General features: G+C 51.7%; 1 protein-coding gene across 1 annotated transcript; it reads right to left on the minus strand.

Moving 5' to 3' along the window:
- Positions 1-20702: 20702 nt before the first annotated feature.
- Positions 20703-22683, minus strand: LOC105185269 (uncharacterized). Its single transcript, XM_011144616.2, has 2 exons — positions 22566-22683; positions 20703-22269 (listed from the first exon to the last, which is right to left on the minus strand). Exons 1-2 carry the CDS (start codon positions 22620-22622, stop codon positions 21187-21189), a joined length of 1140 nt encoding a protein of 379 aa, XP_011142918.2. The 5' UTR covers positions 22623-22683; the 3' UTR covers positions 20703-21186.
- Positions 22684-22904: the final 221 nt, after the last annotated feature.

Here is a 22904-nt window from a genome sequence, read left to right on the forward strand (position 1 = left end):
ACTTGCGCGCGATCGTGCCGAATCATGCAAGATGCAGCGCCGGCGGATCGACTTCGTGATAAACGATAATAACGTTTTATTGATATCGCCGCCGGTTGAATAGTTTTCCCACGGGGCGCGTCTGAGGGGCGCGCGGCCCCTCGCGCCATCTTGCGAGATCAGCGTCTCGTCGCGCATCCAATTTCGACGGGATCGTAAAGATCGAATCAAATTAACCGAAGCGGTCTCACGTACACGAGCTTGAGACGAGATGGCACCGACAGAGAGGGGGGAGGGAGAGGAGGAAGTTCCGCTGAACCGAACGAAAATATTTTAACGCGGAGATGCTCCCCCTTCCCCCCCCCCCCCCACCGACGTTCGATAATGTTCTAATCGTGTCGTTCGCCGGTCGAATCGCCGCCGCGGAAAAGTCAATTCTACACTTGTTTGAGTCCATTTCCATCAGACACGGACATGCCCGCCACGATGACTCTCAACCGGCATTCTGCAGGATGGCCGCGGAAGTGTTCGAATAATAATCACGATAATGGTAGTCTTATCGTAATAATAGGAGGATAACAATAGGAGAAGGGCAAGCGAAAACGAGCGAGGTGACACAGCGATACGAGCAATGCGAGAAGGCTGATTTAGGATTTAACACGATCAGGATAGAAATAGGCATAAAATTAGGAGTCTCGATCTAATCGCACGATTTTTCCGCTGGCGGAGGATGGATCGAGCGGGAACTCGCGTTTTCGCGATCCGCTCCGTCGCGCGCTCCACGTCGATTAACGCAAATTAACGCATCGAAAATGTGGCCGAACATTGAAATAATCGAGAGTAACACGGAACGCGGGTCGTGATTACACATAACGATTGTTTCCAGCAGGATATTTAGATTTGAATGAATACGCCCCGATTGATAACCCCGATTGACTCGACCGAATAAACCCTGATTATTCATAATTACGCGTGTGACGCGTTGATTAATTCCGACGATTGATCGGCCGAGTGCGCTTCAGTCGCGCGCGCGCGCTCTACGTTTTCACTTATTTAAGTTGCTCATTATTTTCAGCATTCGAGGTATCTCGATCGATCATGTCCCGCGCCGGCCTTCGGCAAGTCTCGCCTCGCGCAACCCGGCCGCGGCCGTATCGCGCGGCGATCGGCCAGCGGGTTTAATCTCCCAGAAATGGAATCTGGCCGGCAACTCGCGCGCTTATTGTTTCCAAAGCAATGCCAGCTGGCCGGCGCGCGGCGTGCAGAGCCGCCGGAGACAATGCGCGCCGCGAAAGAGCGGGATACACATACATAGCAATATTTACCCCCTCGGCCGGAGATTACGCCGCCTCGTTCGTGCCGTCCGCGTCCCCGGCGATCTTTCGAAGCGTTATCGCGCTGTCCTCACGCGATTTCCGCGACCCGTTCGATCCCGCCGCGGCGTTTCCGCAGAGCGCGAATGTTCGCCGGCTGATTCGCTCCAGCGGCCCTCGGCGTCATTCGCTCGGCGAAATCACGCTCGATCGAACGCAATGCTCGATGTGACCCGATTGCAGCGGGGCGGTCGCGCGGCAAGGAGGGAGAGGGGAAGGGCAGAAGAGAGGCAGAGAAAGAAATATGCGTGTTGGCGTCTCTTCGGCTAATGTTTATCACCTGACGTCACATGCCATCTCCGGCGAGAGCGCGGCGTAGACTGCGGCGGGGGAGCGGGCAGGGGGGTTGGGTTCGCTCGCTCGCTCGCTCGCTCGTTCGTATGTACTACGTTCGAGGCGATAGGGGAAGTTGGTCGCCATGGCTACCGCGGAGGGGTTTCGACGGAGGAGTTTGGGGGATCGATGGCGCAGTAGCGTAGCATCAGGTGGCTTGGGGCTCTCTCGCTCGGGTTTCCAACCCCTTCCGGCGGAGGCGTCCAACAAGTGGGGCTCGGCCGTAGGGTGGTTGGCTCTATTGGCGACCGGCTGGATACACGACGCGCCGCGCGTATAGGTCGGGGATCCTTCCGTGGCTCCGCGGCTCCACTCGGTGGAGCACGGCTGAACGTGGACGCTGCGACGTCTTGGGACTCGTGATTGTTTGCTGGCGACCGGAGGTGGTGGTCTCCTCATCGCCGAGGTCGCGCCCCGGCGCAAGTCCAGGTGATATCCTCGCTTTCGCAGTCGAGCGCGGGACAGAGCGGAGCGAGAGAGGGACAGGGAGAGAGGCAATTTCGACGGCGCGGGGGATGTTTCGACCCTTAGCCGCGATTGGTTCAGCCGCGGGCTAACGGCGTGAATAATAGCGCGCGCTGGATGGCTCTTGATAGTCGTCGGAGAGTTTTAATTAAATCACGAGTTGATTAATGCGCGTGGAATTGCGGCTCGTGCTTTCGAATTTCATTTACCGCCCCCACATCATCCTCTCTTCTCGTATTACCGCGCGCGCGGAATTCTTTTTTCCTCCTCCTTCTTTCTCCCTCCCTTCCTCCCGCGGCTCACCGGATAAGCCGATAATCTGCGGCGTGTAACTGCGCGTTGTTCCGAGTACACTTGCTGCGTTGTGCTCCGGAGGAGAGGAGGGGGGGGCGACAAGGGGGCGCTTTCCCCCCGAGGCACCGACGTTCTTCAACGCGACGTCGCGCCGTGTAATTTGTTGCGCTTCCTCCCTCCGGAGAGTCTGCGGAGGCGGCGGATTCCTGCATGCGCGTCTTCGCGGCCAGCGACGACGGCTGTCGATGAAATTTAATGGCGAAACTTTGGCCGATTCTTCCGGGGGAGATGCACAGCGGCGCTTGGAACATCGACCGGCTCCGCCGTGCGCGCATCCGGCCGCCGGACGGACTTCCATTAACGGCCCGCGCGCATACTATTAGGTGTGCAAAAGTTTCAGTCTATATTTTCAGCCGCCTAATACAATTATTTTAAACTGAAATATTTTCCCGCCGTATTGTGTGTTTGTAAGGTTGATATCGAATTTTTGAAACGCCATTCATTATGATTCACCGGTGATTATTCACACATAACCTTTCGCATCTCACAAACGGACCTTCTCGCTGTGAACATTTGGTTCTCCCACTGATGTATTGGGCTGGCAACTAAGTGATTGCGGATTTTAAATAAGAATGAAAATTCAAAATTTTTAATTTGCTTTTTTAAATTTCTTTCAATGCATGTGTGCGATACATTGAGCTTCTCTGCAATATCACGTGTTGTGCTATGCTATGACGATCTGAATCGATAATGGCCTTGATATGGGTCTCATCGACTTCAACTGGACGGCCAGATCGTTGAGCATTTTTCTGTGAAAAATCACCAGAACGAAATCTGGCAAACCAATTTTGACACTGCCTTTCTTTCAAGGCTTCATTCCCATATACGGCACATAACTTCTTGTTGTGTGCTTGCGATGCGTTCTTGCCTTTTCGGAAATAATACAATAAAATATGTCTCAAGTGCACGTCTTGCTCTTCCATTTTTAAATTGGGATGAAAACAAAACTAAACAACTGATCGATATAATTTTTGTACTAAATGAAAGGTAGAAGTCCAAACAATAAGAAAAAAATATAGGTTAGGTACTTTGAACACGTTAACGAAACAAAAGAAAGTGTAAAATCCATCTCGTCGACAAAATCCGCAATCACTTAGTTGCCAACCCAATAGAAGACTGTCCAAGCTCCATCATTCATAAATGTCGTTTAGAATTATCATACATGATCCACCTTTCATCGGCGGTAACAACTTCCGACATAAAATCTTTTTCTCGCTCTATGGCAATGCGCAACGCACGTACTCGACCGGCGGGTAATGCTGTTTTGCGACGCTCATTTTCCGAGCTTCAGAATTTTTCCCCTTTCATGCAGTCGCCTTGAAACTGTTGCTTGGTCAACTCCGAGCTGTTCTGCAAATTCCACTAGCGTTTGGGGCGAGTTTGCATTCAACAACGCTTCTAAATCGTCAGCCTCGAACATTCGCGGCGTTCCCGAGCGCGGGCGAGCACTCGCGTCAAAATCGCCATCCTTAAAGCAACTCCGAGTCGAAATTTAGAGTCTGCTATAAGCCTATCGAGTATTAAGCTGTACGCTTTTAATACTCCTTGTGCTGCAAATTCTACCGTAGCGCTAGTAACGACGTCTTTTAGGTTCTGTTTAACCTTATAATTCTATCGAAGCTGATGCTTGAGTTATGTTTAGCCTTATAATTCTATCGGAGCCGATGTTAAGCCTCAAAAGATATTTCTTTATACCTACCTGCTCTATAACTGCTCGTAACTATTCAGTTTATTCAACTTTATTCTCCTCATCTCAATAAAATGAACATATTTTGTAAAAATCTCTACAAGATATGTTCATTTTATAGGGAAGAAAAAAAAGTTGAGTGAACGGAACAATTATATATATATATATATATATATATATACAGGGTAGGGGGTTATAAGTTTACAACCCGAAGTGTGAAGGCAGATTGGGTTAAAACAAAGATAAAAGTCCCATACCGTTTTGCGAGATTCGCAATAATTGTCGAGTTATTAATGACAGAAATCTGAGGAGTGGGAGCGCGCCGGCATAGATGATTGGAGAAGCGTTGCAGCTGCTTAGGCCGCAGCGCGGCTCAGTTGACCCTGTAACTGTTGCCGGTGTGCGGCGAGGGGAAGTACAATGCACTGCTATTCGTTGTTTTATCCCATTCCTCAGATTTCTGTCATTAATAACTCGATAATTATTGCGAATCTCGCAAAACGGTATGGGACTTTTATGTTTGTCTTAACCCAATCTACCTTCACACTTCGGGTTGTAAACGTATAACTCCCCACCCTGTATATATAATCTTTACTTAATTGTTATCATTTGTTTTTGCTTTCTGTACAGAGCAGACCTCTGTACAGAACTATTGTAGAACTATATATTTGGCGAAATCTGACAATATATGTGCGCGGAAATCATGTATGATAAGGGCCGTGTTCCAAAATTCACTGCCAGCGCTGAAAAGTTTGCGTGACACAAACTATATATTTTCAGTACTGGCAGTGAATTTTGGAACACGGCCAAAATGATACGCAACGCGAACTTGGCAAATCAGTTTGTCTGGAGGAGCCATTTTTTGCGTTAATGAACGGAGCTATTTGTTTAATTTATTGAGAACTCTAGAACTATTAAAAAGGATTTTGTGATTTTCCGCAAAAATGATTTCCGCCAACTTCACATACACCCCTCACCCCATTCTCTCAAAATACGATGCGTTCGGGCAGTATTAATTTATTTAAAAATCGTACAACGTTGCTAGCGCTCAGCTCGCGAATGTCAAAATGTCAAATATTAAGTTTATCGCTGCCCATTGTATCAACTGTTATTTTTAAGGTTATGTGCAACAGTAAATCGCAGGCCGCGTTTCTGATTGGTTCATTCCCCTGGATTCGTTAAAAGTATAAAACAATACTCCAATCATAGATAATAATCACTAAGTGCTTAGTAAGCAGCTTTTCTAATGAATGGCGTTTCAGAAAGTTCAATACCGACCTTACAAAAACACAAAAACGGCAGGAAATGTTTCAATTTGAAATAATTACATCAGAGGGGAGCTGAAAAAAAAATACTGAAACTTTTGCATACACTTGGTAAGCCGGGGAGAGACGTGTTCTAATTGCCACTCGCTGTGCGAGGTCGCGTCTTGAGAAACCGACGGGAATCGGCGGCGTCGTTCCGCGAGGAGAGGCCACTGCCAATTTGCTTCCTTTTGTCTCGTGTAATCGTGGAATTAATTAAACTGCGAGAGACGACGGGCGAGAGAACGCATAAAATTTCCCCGCGACGGGGATCCTTACTGTTAGACACGAGCGACGTACGAAGCGCGCTTGGAAGAGAAAGAGCGAGCCACCGCGAGTGCTCGCACTTTCCTCCCCGCCGGGAGACAGTACGAGGCTCCACGGGGGAACCTCGTGCTGGCCGCATTCTCGTAGATAAGGGTCGGCGGGCAGGACACAGGAGTCCCAGGAGTCGTCAGGATGAGGAGAAAGGAGCGCGCGCGATGTGGCGGAAGCTTTGTGGAGCGCGCTATTGAATCCGCTTGAGAAGAGCTCGGCGAAATTGAATAACAGCGCTGTTCGCACGCCGAGCATTTTCTTACTGACTTCGCCCCCATGCCCTCTTCTCTCTTTCTCTCTTCCGCCGACAGGGCGCGGGGACGATTCAGTCCGATGACAGCGCTCGATGAGCGGTAATTGCGTGCGGGATTAAAACCGTTTTGCAGGCGTTACCCGCCGCTGAATGTCGGACAGGAGAGAGCGTTCGCGGCGAATTGAATTAAATTTCACACAATAACGTCGCACGCGCTTTTTCGTGAGCGCGCCCCCGAGGGGGCAGGGGGCGGCGGGCGGGGCTTTAATTCCGGGCGCTAATTAAAAATACGGTTAATTAAATTGAAAGAATGCCCCGCGCGCGTCGCGCGCGGTCTGTCGTTTCCGCTCTACTTCCCGCTGTATCCTGCGGCCGGGATTTCCGGCTGATCGTGCCGGAATCGCCGATCCTGACTAGAGGCAATTATCTTACGCGACGGAAATGTCGTCCCCGAGCGACGAAACGTCGCCGAGTGAGTTTGAGAAACTCGCGATCAGCGCGTTAATTGAACGTGTGTGTGTGTGTGTGTGTGTGTGTGTATTCACACACGCACACAGACGCTCGCGCTAGCCGCGCCCCACTTGCGGATTTAATAATGTTATTAATAATCGTCGCGCGCGTCAACGCGCGACACGAGACCGCGGGGAGAAGAGGGGGAAGTTATATCCGCGTGCACATCCCGAAAGCCTGGCGGTGGTGCGGCTACGGCCTGTTTCACGCGGCCGGAGTTGCGAGAAAGTGACACACTCGCGCGCGCGCGAGTCCGTAGGACATTTTTCACGGGGTAAACACGAAAACGCGGCCATGAATAAATCTTCCCGCGGAATTAATAGTCGGTATGAAGTCACCGCGCTTCGAAACCATTCCGAAAGGCGCGTGATTTATGAGCGCCGGCTGAGCGCGCGCGCGCACGCTCGAGAGAGAAGAAGATAGAAGCAGAGAGAGAGAGAGAGAGAGAGAGAGAGAGAGTGTGTGAGAGTGAGACTGCTGTCGCGAGACATCTGCGCGCCGAATTATTATGAAAAAGGAGCAGATAGAATAGCACTGACAAAAAAGGGACAAGCGAAAGTATTAAAGCCGCGCTCTCTCTGTCTCTCTCTCTCTCTCTCTCTCTCTCTCTCTCTCTCCCTCTCGCTTGATCGCGTGGCGAAGCCCCGCTGTGCCGTTCGCGCGGCGCGCGAACCCTCCCCTCGTTCTTTCCCACCCTCCGTTTATCCGCGATATCGCGTTGTGTGTCAGCTCTTAAATTCTTGACGCGTCGAAAGCCGCGCGCTCGATGTGATATGCGCCGCTGAAAGGAGAACTCGGGCTTTCTCCTGCGCTCTCGCGCGATATATGACGCGCGTCGGAATTCAGTTTGTCGTAAAAGCGGGTGTTTCGCTGACACGCGCGCGCGCGGATATGGGATTTTTCCGCGAAATTTCATTACCGGCTCGCGCCGGGCGTGCCGCCGCATCTCCCGCACAATGACCCGCTGTCCTTTCGAGAGACCGCGCCAGGATGGTCCTGTAAATCCGCGATGACGCGCACGAGCGCGCGAGCGAGCGTACAGCGACGCGAGGCAATCGCCATTCAGCGAGACGCGCGCCCCGCGGCTTCCAAATGTTTAAATCTCGTTAAACCGCTCCGTTCCGCGGCTATTTACGCTCGCGCGCGCGCGTCCGCCTTTTAATCAGCGCGCCCATGGCGCTCGCGAAAGGCCGCTCGTCCTGTTCGCCGCCACTGTCGATTCTTTTGGTTCGCCTCACGCTCTCGCTCGCTCGCGGCTCACGCGTTACTCGTTAGGTCGCTGCTCGATATTGTGCACTCTCGACATTCGTTTCTGATTACAGTCGCGGTCCCCGTGACTGTTGATTTTCACCGGGGGTGGAGAAGCGTGGCGGTTCTTGACGGCTTGACTCAATTCGCACGCGGCTGTGAGGGTGATTTACGCGATGCTGCTTTTATTCGCTTTCAGCTGGCCTCATGATTAAACAAGATTAAAGTAAAACTTCTGCTGGACGTTCGATTTTTACTCGCCAGCGTGTAACATTTAGGGGGGGGGGGGGAATCTTAGTGGTCAAAGTTGGACATGTCCAACTTCGTCGCAGCGAGCAGTAGCGACTTTTAAATTTTAGACGCCAGCGAATAAAAGTCGAGCGAGTCTGGAGGAAGTTTTTGCGTGAACTCGCTGGCGAATTAAGAAGCTTGCTTGAAGCGAATAAGAGCAGCATCGTGTGAGTTACTCGCTCGCGTTCAGCGCGCAATCAGCGCAAGCAGTGAAGCAGAGGAGAAGTAAGGAGAAGTCCGAGATATTAGCGTATAAAGTTAATATAAATTATTAATTTAGTGCACTGCCGACTGCTGACATCGCGCGTTTGAGCGAACGAGCATCTTTGCGAACGGCTGTCGCTCCTCCGCCTCGAAAGTGCTTCCGCTTCCTGCGTTAATCGGCAATCACGAGAGATTCGCGGCTCACGAGTTTATAAGTAGCAATCGCGAGACGCGCTCTTAACTTGGTCAGGGAGGAACGTGAGAAGACCGTCAAGCGAGAGAGAGAGAGAGAGAGAGAGAGAGAGCGTACCCAGCGGCGGCAGGCTCGATGATCCCCGTCGCGAGATTTCGCTCCCGCCGGGATTTTTCGCATCGTAAATTCCGCGAGCGAGCGAGCCGGCTACACGGAGCGACTTTTCAAGGCTATTGACTCGGTGGCGGCTCGCGAACAACGGTGAGCGTTACAAGTTTTCAATGCGTCGTCGCTGACAATTCGATCGCAAATCGCGAACAATCGCCGCGAAGCAACTTTTGCGTCGCGCGCGCGCGCGCCATTGTCCAAGTCGCTTTAAGTGAATGGTCGCGCGCGCATTGTTGACTCTCGGATCGGATAAATGCAGTAGTCACCTCCCTCCCTCCCTCTCTCTCTCTCTCCCTCGACACGGCGGTGCGTCCGCGGCGGCAACTTTAATTAAGTCGCGTCCTGTCGCGCAAACGATCGCGGCGCGGTTTAACGGGGAGACTGCGGCACCAGCTCGTTTATTGTTGTTGTAAGATGTAACGGGGCGGAGGGCGGGGGAGGACATGCGCGCTGCGGACGTGGGTGGCCGCGTCTCGGGAATCGACACGTGTCCTTTGCTATCCGCGAGATTTTCAATTAAGCCCGGCAAGTCTCCGCCTCCGCACGGGAAAACGAGACTCGCGCTCGCGAGAACGGATGTTGATTTTCCGAAAATGTCACGCTCAGTCTCTCTCTCTCTCTCTCTCTCTCTCTTCTGCACATCTATTTACCCATTCATCCATCTGTCCGTCCGTCCGTCTTCCTCTCGCTCCGGAGTCGCGTATTCCGTGAACGCGAGGGAAGTTGAGCAATTAACGATGTACTTGGCAGTGCGTGGAAGTTTGGAAGTTATCTTCTCGAAAGCTCTGAAACTTTCTATATTCCAGCGCACGGCGAGTGTCTCTCTCTCTCTCTCTCTCTCTCTCTCTTTACGTGTTTTCTCGCTTTTTCCGTCGATGAGCGAGCGAGCCGACGGTGCATTACCCTGCCGGCCGCGTGAGATTGCAGGGGCGCTCTCGAAGTGAACGCCGGCAAACTCGATCGTAGAAAATAATAATCTCCTCCTCCTCCTCCTCTCCCTCTTCTCCCCTCCCCCCTCTCCCTCGGCTGTTGTGGCGCCCACAACGTGTGCACACGGCCGCGGCTTGCGCGCACCATCAGCGGTGCGCGCTTGTGCGGGGAGGACGAGCCGCTCGTAGACGAGAGGCTCGTCGATATTGACGAAGTTAGCGGCCAGTCTCCCGCACGATACTGCGGCGCTGCCCGCCGCCCGAGAAAAATAGTCTTTCAGAGTTCATCAGCCGTGGGAGATGGCGCCGGATGCGCGCGGCGGCGGTGGCGGCGGCAGCGGTGGCTGGTTTGAGCCCTCGTGGGCAACTTACGTACGACGACGATGACGACGATGAGCCGGACCCTCGACAGTCGTTGCGGCTCGACCCCGCCTGTGGACATTTCACAGGCTATCAGAGAAACTGGCGAACCCGGTCCCGCTTTGTTGTCGCTCTCCCGTTACCGCCTCGGTGCCTTCGCAGATAGGTGGAGGCTCTTCTCCAGCGGCCGACGCGGCTGGATAATCTTGCAGGACTCTCGCGAATCCACGATTATAGATTTATGCACGCGCCGCGGCTGTGCTTTCTTCCGAGAGGGAGAGAGACCAAGGACAGACACAGACACGTGTCCTTGTCAGCATCCGCTGACAGGAATGAAGCTAGACGAAGATAGAGGGTGCCTGCGGCCATTCTTTATGAACTTTAGTGGCTTTCGCAGCTTGTCGCAGCGCGGCGCTCCGCCGAGTCGAAATTTTTCGTCTTCCCTTCGACCTTGTAAATACGCCGTTTGACGACGATTCAACGTTCTGAAGGCTGTATCAAGGTCTTTCGATTGTATTTAACCTGCAGCTTTGCCGAGAGGCGCTCTCAGCGATCTACAGGTGGCGAATTGTGTATCTTTCGCCGTTTACCGCGAAACTTGAGTTTCTATGCGACTTAAATCTCCCATTGAGCCTCTGGAAGCTTCTGGTAGATGCTTTCTGCCATTTAGAGACCCCAAACGCGGTGTCTCGGTCTCTGTAGAAATTAAATATCTCTGCACTGGGTCTTCAGGATGTTGAACGGTTGAGGTCGAAGACAGAGCAGTAATTTCGAGCCGACGACCCGACTAGAAATTTATCCCATGATCCCATCCTGATCAGGTTAACCTCATTTGGACATTAGGTCCCAATAAGGTAATATTACCGGGTCCTAGTAAGTTATATAGTAACGCAGCGTGGATATCAGGACCTTAGCAAGGATTTATAGTCAGGTCCTTATTGAGTTATCTTACGGAATCCTTGTTACGTTTTTTTTTTTCAAATTATGGCTCCTGATTACTCGTCACGGCTATATTGGATGATGACATTAGAAATAAGAAATGACACGCTGAAAATTCTTTCATGTCATTTCCAAATAAAAAGATATTTGCATGAAATAATATCTTAGATCGCTTGAGCGTACTTGTAAAATGTTTCGGAAAAGAAACATAAAGTGAATATCACAAGATCATAAAGTATCACAAGGTGACAAGACATAAAGTAGTGTTAAAGAGAAAAGTTGCATGTCACGTTAATTTCACAACTATTTATTGACTGCTAAAAGAGGGATAGTTTCTATAACATTTTACAAATATATTCAAGTGATCTGAAGTGTTTTTTCAATGCAAACATCTTTATATTTGGAAATGACATCCCAAAATTGTTTTGTTAAAACTTGATAATGCAAATCATATTAGGTACTACAATGAATAAGATCCCGACAAAGACCTGATTAACTGAACCATATTATATCACACACTAGGTCGGTATATTAAGGTCCTAATGTTTGGACCCAATCATAATCTTATAAAGGTCTTCCTTACTCATTTATCGTTAAGACATTATAAGGACTGACTTATTTAGGATTACCTTTCATTCACCCTATTAGATCCTCATCAATGTTAGGTAAACCTGATCAAAATGTCTAGTCGGGGAGCTGCTAACGCGAGTCACGTGGCGAAAGTCGCGACGGAAACGCTCGGGGGCAGCGAAAACACGAAAGTTTCCAACTTAGACGCCGGATCCGTCTTAAAATTTTCTCGCTGCTTCCGACGAGACGACACGCGATTCGAGTTTCCGAGCGCTCGCGCGATTTAGCGGCATCTCATAATATTGCATGCGCGCGAGACAGAAGCAAGGAACCAGCCCTCCTGCTCCCTCCGCTTCCCTTCGGGATGAACGCGTATACACTGCACGTCGCTCTGTGACACGTCATGCGATAAATTCATATCAGTCCCGCGCGTTAACTGGACATTCAGGTAATCCTTCCGTGTCGATGACGGCCTACAGTTTCGCGCGCGATTGTTGTCGTCTGCCGCGTTCAACCGCGAGATATGTCGCGCAGGGGCAGACCGGACGATCGTCCGACCTGCGATTGCCTGCGCGTAGAGATGCAACGATTTCTCAAAACATCGATAATTTTGAAAAATATCGATATTTATATCGATATCTATATAAAAATTGTATACATATAAGCGTATGCATATAAAGAGTATGCACGAAAAATTTTAAAAAATCTTTTGAAAATTTTTATCTTCATATAATTTATTGTCATATTCTTATTAGAAAATATTTATAATAATATTAATACAATATTAAATATTTATAATAATATATTTATAATAAACCGCAGTCGTTTGCCGGAGATCACCGCATGCATGGAGCGCAGGAGATCTATTGCGGTTCAACGATCGAGGTGAAAATGATAAAAATGAGCGAATTTACATATATATATACATATATATATATAGACATCGAATTACATAATATATATTCCAGTGAATTTACTTTTGTAATTTTCATCTCGGTCGTAGAACCGTAATAGCCCCCCAGAGCTGTAGCTGAAAAATGCGAAATATCAATAAAATTCATATCGATATATCGATTTTATCGAAGATAAAAAAGTAACGATAAATATTCGATATTTGTCTCTCGATTGTCTGTCGATATTTCGATATTCTCGATTTTTATCACTGCATCCCTACCTGCGCGTGTTCCCGCAGTCGCTTGTGAGAGATTGAGAGAGACAGAGATTTTTCTAATGAGAGCGAGAGCGATAAATCTCGCTGGCTCGCCCCGCTTTCGTTAACGCGACTTATTCGCGCGACCCTCTCGGACCAGTCTGTGTTCTGTTTTTTCTTTTATTTTATATGATCGTGAGGATGGACTTGGTTTGTTCATGGGAGGAGAGTAAGAAAAATGATCGTTGTGCCGATACATGTGACGCCGGTAGCGACCTTCAGTCGAGCGCACTACGTGCAATGATAACGATGCGATACGCTTGACGGACATGTTTCATTCGCCGAGAAAATATCGTAGCCAGGAATTACGTTAAAATGACGCATTTCTTCTTACAATATCTTTCGATAAAATGCTGCGCCGTACCGATAAACCATTATAGAGATAGTAGAAATAAAAGAAGCAACAAATTCGAGTAACCGCAGCGTCATGCGGTAAAAAGAGAGAGGAAGAGAAAGAGAGAGAAACATGCATGACGTTTTCAAACAAATACATGCGCGTATGAGATTCCACTTATATTATTTCTGTCCGGAGTTGCAGAGTTGCAGTTTCTGTTGCCGTTTTTACCACGATATCCTCCTCGCGCAGTTATTAGGTGTGTGCAAAAGAGTTTTAGTCTTTTTTCAGCTTTCTAATGTAATTGTTTTAAATTGAAATATTTCCCTGCCGTTTTGTGCCTTTGCAAGGTCACTATTGAACTTTGTAACACGCCACACGTACCATTCGTTACGATTTATTGGTGCACACAACCTTAAAAATAACTGTTGGTGCAATGAGTGACAAAAAAACTTTATATTCGACGCTGTACGAATTCCAGCAAGGAAAAAATGCCGTTCAAGCATTCAAGCACTTCAAAGATGATTTTGACGTGAATGATCGTCCGCGCTTGGGAACGCCACGAAAGCTTGAATTAGAAAGCGTAGTTGAATGAAAACCCATCCCAAACGCAGGTAGAACTTGCAGAACAGCTCAGAATTGAGTGAGCAACAGTTCGAAAGCGACTGCATGAAATGGAAAAGTCTCGAAAGCTCAGAAAATGGACGCTTCAAAAAAGAAGACTAAACACTCAAAAGAAAAGTAATTTCAGAATAAGCGGAATCATCTAAATTTCAGAAGATTTCATTCTTATATATCGCCTCAACAAAAAGATTCCTCGAAGATTAAGAGGAAAATATTATAAATATGTTATTCTTAAAATTACAGGAATTATATATTATGTATATATGATGCAAATCGTATTGATTTTAATATAAATTTCCTCTTATACACAGATTATTTAATCTGTTTTCAAGAGGATTATTATTTATTTTTACTGTACTTTATTCTTACTGGTTATACCAGTTAATTTGAAAAAATTATAATATATAGCGAAAAGTAATATATATATATATATATACTTCTGGCCCCGGTTTTACAATAAGTAAGCACGAATGATATAAGATAATCATAACAAATAAAATGTCCAATCGGTTTTGGTTGTTATGGATTTCATAGCTACAAAAATGGTGTTCACCATAACTAATTGTATGAAATATAATTAAAAGAAAGAATATATTGTATTACTCAACTTCTTGCAATAGATAATAAATTGTATTTGACCAAATATGGGCGAATTATCTTCGTTATACGTATATTACAGCAACATACATATCTTTTTTAAAAAGCGTGCCAAATATTCTGACTCATGGACATATGATTATTTTTTTCGTTCATGTCTGGAAGTAGAGCACGACTGAACAAGGGAAGCCGACATTCAAATCAACATATTCCTCTTCTCGTGTGAGAGGAAAATTAATTGATATAAGAGAAAATCCTCTTGAAACAAGAGGAAAACAGAATAACATCTAATAAATTTTAGATGAATAGTTCACTTTAGTCGCTTTATCGGTAGAGGAATCCTTTTTCTGTAAAAGGCTTCGCTTAAAATATGAGACTATAGGAAAAGTCACTTTACATGTACAGAATATTTTTTTTTTGAGTGAAGCTCTTTTGCATACACCTAATATTATCTCTGAAAGACAGCAGACCGCGCCTCTCTTGATACATCGACTTTATCATGACGCGAATGGAGCACGCATTAATTCCTTTCGCATTAGAGCGAACGGCTGTCGGATCGCTCGCGTCCGGGAAGTTAAACTCTTCGTAGCCGCGCGCGCGGCGCTCGAGAAATCCGCGCGATTCAGCCGTTGGAGGCGGCGCCGGCGGCGGCGGTCCGCGGGGTGAATTTCTATTTTCAACGCTGCGGTCCCCGGCAAATCGTATCGCCGATATCCCGCCGGCTACTCGTCGATTACCCTGCAGTTAACATTACGCCGATGGCTCCGATATTGTATTATACTCGGGCTGTATCGATTCGCCTCGAAACGAAATAAAAGTATCGGCGGCGGTGGCGGGATTAGCCCTGTCTGTCCACCGCCGCCGCCGCCGGTGAAAAACGCTCCTGCGCGGCGGCGCCGGCTGTCCTTTCTCGGCCCCAGCCGGCGTCGTCGCAGGATGCGCGAGCAACATGTCCGGCTCGCGTCCGCTCGCGAGAGAACTCGCCGCGTCGCCAGAGAAATGACGAGATAAAATTACACGACCGTGTCGCGGCGCGTCGCGCAATTCTCTCACGGTTATCTGGCCGTGAGCGGGCGCAGAATGTAAATTATCGCACACCGCGACACCCCGTCGCGGTATCAGCGGCGGATCCTGCGACACAATGCCGGCCACGTCGGCGGCCTCCTCCTTGCCCCCCGACGGCGCCTTTGTGCTCTGCGGAAATTCCGTAATTTAAGTGGCGGCCGAGCGCCGCTGGCTTCACCGGCGGCGGTTCGTTTGCAGAGTTACACGCCGAGGCAAAGGACCACGCTCGCCGCGATAAACTCGCTCGCAAAATTTCACCGATAGACCCCGCGACAAGCGGGAGAGAGAGAGAGAGTGAGAGCGGGTCGAGGAGGAGTGCGATTCGGAAAAGAGAGGAGAGGAGACAGCCGCGTCGCGTCGCTCGTTAAAACCCCTTCGCCATGACCCGTCACGTGGACGTTCGACCGCATCGAGAGCTGATTCCCGCTGAATCGCGCTGATAGCATCACGTATAGCGCGGCAGCGATAATCTTTCTTTCGTGTTTCCGCGGGGGCGGAATGGGTTTTCACAATTGCGTGGAAAAATACAAGCGAGCCGGCGCGCTGACTGACAGTAACAGCGCTCTCCGCTGAGAGAGCGGAGGAGAGACCTGAGAGGGATGAGCGATATTTTGTCGCTCTGATGACGTATTTGCTCATGCCTGGATTCTTTTATCTAGACGAAAACGGGGGGGTAACGGGGAGGGTAACTCTCTCACTGAAGAAGAAACGCTCCTGCGCGTGCTTCTTCCAGGCGGACACGTGTGTGTATTTCGTCGCGCGGCAAGTCGAGCTCTTTCTCGCGCGCGTAAAAATAGCTTCGAATAAAGGCGCGTTATTTAACCGCCCACCGGGTACGTATCTTCTCCATCTTTTAGGCGTTTCATCCAGTACGTCAGCGTATACTCGTGGGTGTTTGCGCCCCTCGGGACGCACTCGTCCCTCCGACGAAATCGTGTCGTATCCTCTCAGACGATCCGACCGAGACGCGCGCCGTCGGCCTCGGTCGTTCTCCGCTCGGCGTCCCGCCCTTCGCGACTCGCGATCTCGATCCAACAGGTTGAAGAGCCTCATTGTCCGTGGGCTCTCGCGGGGGGAGGGGGAGGCCGGCTGGGGGGGTGGCTGTTTGTTCTGGCCGATCCGGAGACCTCGCTCGTGCCCGACCGCTGGATCCGGTCCGCTGAATAAACTCGCAATTGCGCGAAACGCCGCGCGGTATAGGACTCGCTTCGAGTCCTCGGCAGAGTCCTCAGCGCGGGCGAAGTTTCAACAGGACGAGTAAATCGGCTCGCGGAGGGTCTGGCTGACACGACATTTGCGCAGCTCGTGAAGATATTGCGCGCCGCGCGTCCGGCGCTGAAGCGAGGTCTTTGAGGACGTCGCCGGGAGCTGATTTTCGCTGAGCGGTTTGCGCTGCTCGCGAGTTCGCTCAACTCGCCCTCCCTCCCTCCTTCTCTCCTTTCTCTCCAGCTGTCCTAGCCGGAGCTCCTTTGTGGAATCAGCCGCGGAAGTTATTGGCTTTTAATTTTCGTATTACATCGCGCAAGCCTCAGCGGCCCTCCCTCCTCCCCCCCTCGGGCTCGGCCGGAGGCACGTGCGTGGGCTGTGCTTTAATATAATGACGTAGTAGACGCGTGGTAATTGCGTTACTTACACGCGACGCAATTAACCGAGACGTTAAGCAGCGAGGGACTGGCAGGCAGAGCGACTTGCGACACGACGGGATCGCGATGAGGTCGTCGAGAGAGGAACTTACTCACTCGGTCGCTCGCCGCTCCTGCGGGGCGCGTTGTTTTCGGGGGCAAACTCGCGCGGGTCCGACGAACGAGCGGGAATTAATTTGTCCACTTGTTCGCTGTCAAATCGGGAACTTCTGCTCGGTGAAGTTGATAGCACTCGGGTTCTCTCCCCGTACCTCTGCTTCTCGCCAACTTTCGTTCCAAGTCCAAAATGCAGAACCAGTCTCGCCGTGTCTCGCTCGCTCTCCCGATTGTCGCGCGGCCGACGATGATGCGTTTCGATCGAGCCCGACGTGCAAGCTGCGATATCGCGACGGGTGGAAGCGTCGTCGTCGCGCGTGGGTCGGCAGATGTCACGCGCAAGGAAAGAATTCGTCGACGTCGCTGGCTTTCTGCCAGCATCAGTCGGTCGTCGGAATTTGTTCGCGTGTCGAAATTTGTCACCGTTCATTCGACGAGTTGTCTTTTACTGCCGATGATAATATCCTTTGTATTACCGTACATTTATCACGTATTAACCGCATGCACTCGGAATGCCAGCACAGCTGGCATGAACATTCATTCACCGGCAGGTCGGAGTGCCAGGTGTGCTGGCATGGGAAAGATCTCAAGGCAGAAAGCAATGAGACGATAAAATGCGGCGACAACAACGGTGTTACATTTTAGAGGACTGCGAGATGTGAAACTTTGTAAATTTTGTCAATAAATTTATGTATAAACGATAAATTTTCCTGCTCTCAGCTAAAAAGTAATCGCAAACTTTTATGACAAATTATACTTATATAAATACCGATATTGGTGGAAGGAAATATTCCGCGAGAGTGCAAAAAGTTGACCCTTTGCGGAGAGACGCCGGTGCGAAGTTTATTATAATCTTGTTTGAAACAGAAAATGCTCTCGACTCGCCAGGAATCAGTCGAAAGAGTTTTCTCCCTTCACATTACTCCGCGCAACCGTTGCAAGATTTTTCTTGCAAACATCCTATAGGCTTCGTCCAATCAGGCTGAGGAATCTTGCAACAGTTGCGATGCGGCTTTCTCCGCCGTGCACAACCAACGATATCGCAAGGACGACATATTACGAGAAAATGACGAGCCGTCTTTTCCGCCTTTTCCGGCGGGGAAGGAAAGGCTCAAGAGCCATCCGGGGCCGGTAAAGAAACTCAGAAACTCGGTGGCGATTGCCGATCGATGAGCCCGATTGTCAGGATTGTCATCCGCGGTCGAAAATGGGCCCCGGCGTGCTGTCATTTCCATGGCAACGATCGAGCCGGAGAGGACACCCTGAATTATTGCGGATTAATTAATCATTCAGAGGCGCGCGTGTTGCGTGCGCGCGGCGATACGAGAGAGAGAGAGAGAGAGAGAGAGCGTGTCGCCCTGATCGGCCGAGGGTCTTGGAGTATTGCGGAGTAACGTTCTCGACCTTGAGAAGACGCTGTTAGAAGACGCGGAATGATCCCGGGGGATCGCTCCCGCGCAAACACAGCCAGCCGCGATACGACACGATAGCAGGTCGAGCTGCTCTAGTCCAAAGTGTGTCACTTGGGGTCTCACGGGGATAGGCCTCGAGCTACCGCTTCCTCGATGTTCCTAATCTATCATCGTTTCATTATTAAGCGGGCGATTAAGGCGCGATCAAAGTCGCGATGCGACGAAACGGAAGACGAGAGAGGCCTGTTTTGTCCAGCGCTGCGCTGAAACTCTGTCGCTTTGCTCTTCGATGCAAATTTGTCTACTTGTTTCGCACCCCGGTGGCCAAAAGTGCAGGCTAAGACCCCGAGGAGGACAGCTGTGTATCCCCCCTCCCCCGCTCTTTACACAGATGTTTTGTCCTCGTCTGGCTCTCTCCGATGGGACTGGAGTCAGACAGAGACAGAATGTGCCTGTGATGTAGGTTGTGTTCTTCTCAGATTCTGGGTTCTGGGTCGCCCCGGTAAGGATCTTCGTAAGGATCTTCGCGGAGGGACCGATAGTTTTGTTCACGGAAACTCTACTCTCGATAATGTCCAGATAATGGCTATTTCTTCCTCGGTGACGAAAAAACAAAATCGAGTTGCATTCGGGGGAATATGAGATATCGGCTGTGAGTCCTGCGCGAAAAGATCCTTGTGTACTTTTACGGCGCGGAAGAAGCAAACTCAAATCGCGGAGACCGACCGCGTGAGACTTTGTCAGCTATTTCTCGGTTTCTTTCTTTCTCTGAATTTCACTCGTAGTATTTCCCGTAGCCTCCGCAAATGCTTATTGATCTTGCGATAACAGGAGCTATCGATTTTTCTGTTTCAGGTGAGTGTCTGAACTTTATTCCACCATCAGCGTTTGATTGCGCTGCGCCGAGCGTGTCATCGTCGTCTCACCGTAAGTCGATATTTCTACATTTCACCTCGGCCGCGCAGCGCGTAATTTTGCGGCTGATAACACGCGCTTCCCCCCTTATCAACGCCGCTGCGTCGGTACGACAGATTCCCGGCGCAGTTGCGCGCGCGCGGTACCGACGGCTACACTTCGCGGCCGACTTCGCAGTAGCCGACGGTTACGCGAAAAGCGCGACTGATAACGGCTCGACGTGAAGCGCGGCGCGGAGTTGAACCCGCAAGCTGAATCGATGAGCGAGTAACAATTGAATAATTCACGCGAGGCAACGTGAAGCGAGTCTGCTCTCGAGCGAGAGACTGGCCGCCGCTCGTCGAGTGAGAGAGAGAGAGAGGGAGAGCTTCAGCCGTTAACGTGCCGACCTCGACGCCGCCATTGCGAGATAAAGGCGTTAATCGGGCATGGCCTTATCGCTGGCGGCAAGAGCGGATACTTACCTTGCCAGTATTAATTTTTCACCCCCGCCGTTTGCACCAGCAGTGCCGATTTGACGTGTGTCGCGCGCGCACACAGCGGCGGCCGGCTTTGTGCAAATTTATACGATCGACTTTGCGTGTTACGTCAAACTCTCTGCTGCGGCGCGTGTCGTTTCGTCGCGCAGCCCCCGCTGATTCTTCTTCCCGCTGTCTCATCGATAGCGCGCGTTTCCCAATTTCACGCCGCGCCGGCGCGGCTGCATCTATCTTCATCTATCTGCTTTCAAGCTGCGGAGGTATGGAGATTACCTTCTTTTCTCCGATCGTCGGTTCCCCCTCGCGCTTTGTCCGCCTTCACGCGGTCAAACTGACAATCACGACGGCAACTTTCGGGGCTGCGCAACTTTGCGATTGTGCGGAGATCGCAATTTGCCGGCTCGCGTGGAATCGCGCGGAAATAGAGTCGCCCGCGGGATTCCGGCGCGCGAGTTGCGCGCCTCGACCAAAGCTGCCGATTCGACGGAAGATAATTGGCGGAGTTGCGTCGACGTTGGCGAAGTCTCGCCTCGTCGTCGGCCTTCGTCAGCTCGAAGAGAGAACCTCGGCGGGAGAATCGATCCTCGTCCGCTGACACGCAAAGCTTCGACTCACTCGCGACCACCGACTTGTGGCTCGAAGGAGGCTTTCGTGACGTCAGTCCTCCCACCTTTGCGAGCCGCCGCCGCCGCCGTGACAGCTTATTGCATCGATTTCAACGTATACGTACGCGGCGCTCGCGGATTCACCCCGGCGCGCGGATTTCGCGCGTTCGCGCCACTTGCCGCGCGCGACCTCTCGAGGTCGCTCGAGGACGTCGCGCAGGAGGAGCAATTCTCGGAGCCACTCTTTTGCCGTGTCTGTCGAATTCTTCCTTTATTATTCGTGTCGTACAAAATGCCTATCTAAGTTACGGAGCTGAGGTATATTCTTCGTCGGCCGCACCGGGGCGGGGGAAGGGGGAGGGGGCCTGGCCGCTGTCGCTGCGTGTGGCGACTTTCGGTGAAATTTCGCGTCTCTCTCTCTCTCTCACTCTCGGGAGATGGATGGTAATACCGTCACTCGAAGGTGCACAAGGCCGCGACGCGACGCGATCGCGTTCGAACGCGAGAAACTGCTGCGGAGAAACGCCGACGGCGAAGAAGCGACTGCTGCGAGCGTGTGCGTGTAAAAAAATAGAGCTTTATTTGGCAGCGCGCGGAACTCGAGTCGCGCGCGTTCCGCACGTTCGACCCGCACAGACCACGCCGTCGAGGAGCGCCGTCTACGAACGAAGTGTGCTGCGATTGTGTAGTCGCGCGGGGGGGGAGGGGGGGAGAGGTGCGAACGGTGTTCACCATTTCTTCAGCGTCGTCGCCGGGTACGATGTGTATCCGTTGTAGTAAGGACCGCCGTAGCTCGTGCCTACGTGCTCGACGCCGGTCAGCAGGCCGGTGGAGCCCAAGGTGGAGCCTACGTGTTCGACTCCGGAGACGAGGCCGGTCGAGCCGAAGGTGGAGCCGCCGATGTGGTGGTGGTGGTCGCCAGCGGTCAGCAGTCCGGAGCCGAGGTGTTCGCCGCCGAAGTCGTGGACGATGCCGCTGGTGATGCCGCTACCGATGCCGGAGCCGAGGGCGGCGTAGTCGTGGTAGTCATGGTAGTTGTGGTAGTTGTGGTAGTCATGGCCGGAGGCGACGGGCAGGGTCGCGACCGACGGCAGGGAGATCGGCACGTGCTTCGTTACGGACACTGGAACCGGCACAGGCTGCGGCACCGGTACCGGTACCGGCTGCGGCACGCGAACCTCCACCGGCTGTGCCACCGGCACGGGGTACGGGCGGTCGACCTTCACGGGCACATGGCGCGTAACGGGGACCGGCACCGGTTGCGGGACCGGGACGGGGTACGGGCGGTCGACCTTGTAGGGGACGGGGTGCGGGACGGGCACGTGCTTGGTGACTTGCACTGGGACCGGCTGCGGCACCGGTACCGGCACCTGGACCTCGCGGTGGACCGTGACGCCGGTGATGCGCTCGGTCTTGGCGTGCGCGAGGTTGCCGCCGATGCTGCCGGCGTGCAGGCTGATGCCGCTGTGCAGATCGCCGGAGCCGAGGCCGTAGCCGTGGCCGTAGCCGTAGCCGTGGCCGTAGCCGTGGCCGTAGCCGTGGCCGTAGTCGGAGCCGTAGCTGGCGCCGGAGCCGAGGCCGTAGCTCAGTCCGGAGGTGTACGCGTTGCCGAGTCCGCTACCGAGGGAGTTGTAGGAGAGACCCAGCTTGCTGCCGAGTCCGGTTCCGTATCCCGCGGCGTAGCCCGACAGACCGATGCCGTTGCTGTAGCTGGACAGCCCGGCGTCGCCCAGCAGCAGGCTTCGCTTGTCCTTTAGGTTAGACTCATCCTTCTTGGGAGCCGCCAACACGGCCGTCGCCAGTAGAACAATCTGCGCAGTCGGGAAGAGACAGTCGTTAGTCGTTAGTCGTGCGTCGTCGCAGTTTGCGACAGACGGCCGACAGGATTCGCACATTCGGAGCTCTCGAGATAGATCCGAAGTTTGTCACGTCGACTGATTCGGCGCGAGAATCAGCGCTCGCCTCGGCGTCGTCGTCGTCGTCGTCGTCGTCGTCGTCGTTGCGCGGTACCGTCGGTTGAACGCGCGACTTGTCTCGCGACTTGTCGGACGCGGCCGGCTAATGAAGATATCAAAGAGCGGGGGAGATCCCGGCGAGAGGCACTTACCGCGAAGCTCCTCATCATTGTCCTGCCCGTGGTGCCTTCGGATCGAGTGTGTGCCATTCGCCCGGCCGGCCGGCGTTTTTATACGCAGTGTCCACTTGCCGATGTATGCGATTACTTTCACTGAAGCGCCGAAGAACACGCCCTGCTCCGCGATCCGGCCGATTATTCTTCTGCAGCCGGCTGGCCGGTTGGGCGATCGCTCGCGCTCGCTGGTCCATCCGATCCTCTCGTGACGTAACGGCAAAAGTCGTCGCTCGCCTCGACGGCCGAAACGGGTCCGATTCCGCGTTATTACGACCGTTACGTGTGTAATTGTCTACACGACTCTCGCGCGCGCGC

This window comes from Harpegnathos saltator, unplaced genomic scaffold, assembly GCF_003227715.2.
Source record: "Harpegnathos saltator strain DR-91 unplaced genomic scaffold, Hsal_v8.6 scaffold139, whole genome shotgun sequence".
Taxonomy (NCBI): Eukaryota; Metazoa; Arthropoda; class Insecta; order Hymenoptera; family Formicidae; genus Harpegnathos; species Harpegnathos saltator.

Excerpts from the sequence above, each read along its gene's own strand:
- LOC105185269 (XM_011144616.2), bottom strand. The coding sequence starts at position 22,622 with ATGGCACACACTCGATCCGAAGGCACCACGGGCAGGACAATGATGAGG. Across the intron at positions 22,270-22,565 it reads CAATGATGAGGAGCTTCGCG|ATTGTTCTACTGGCGACGGC; the intron begins GTAAGTGCCTCT and ends CCGACTGCGCAG.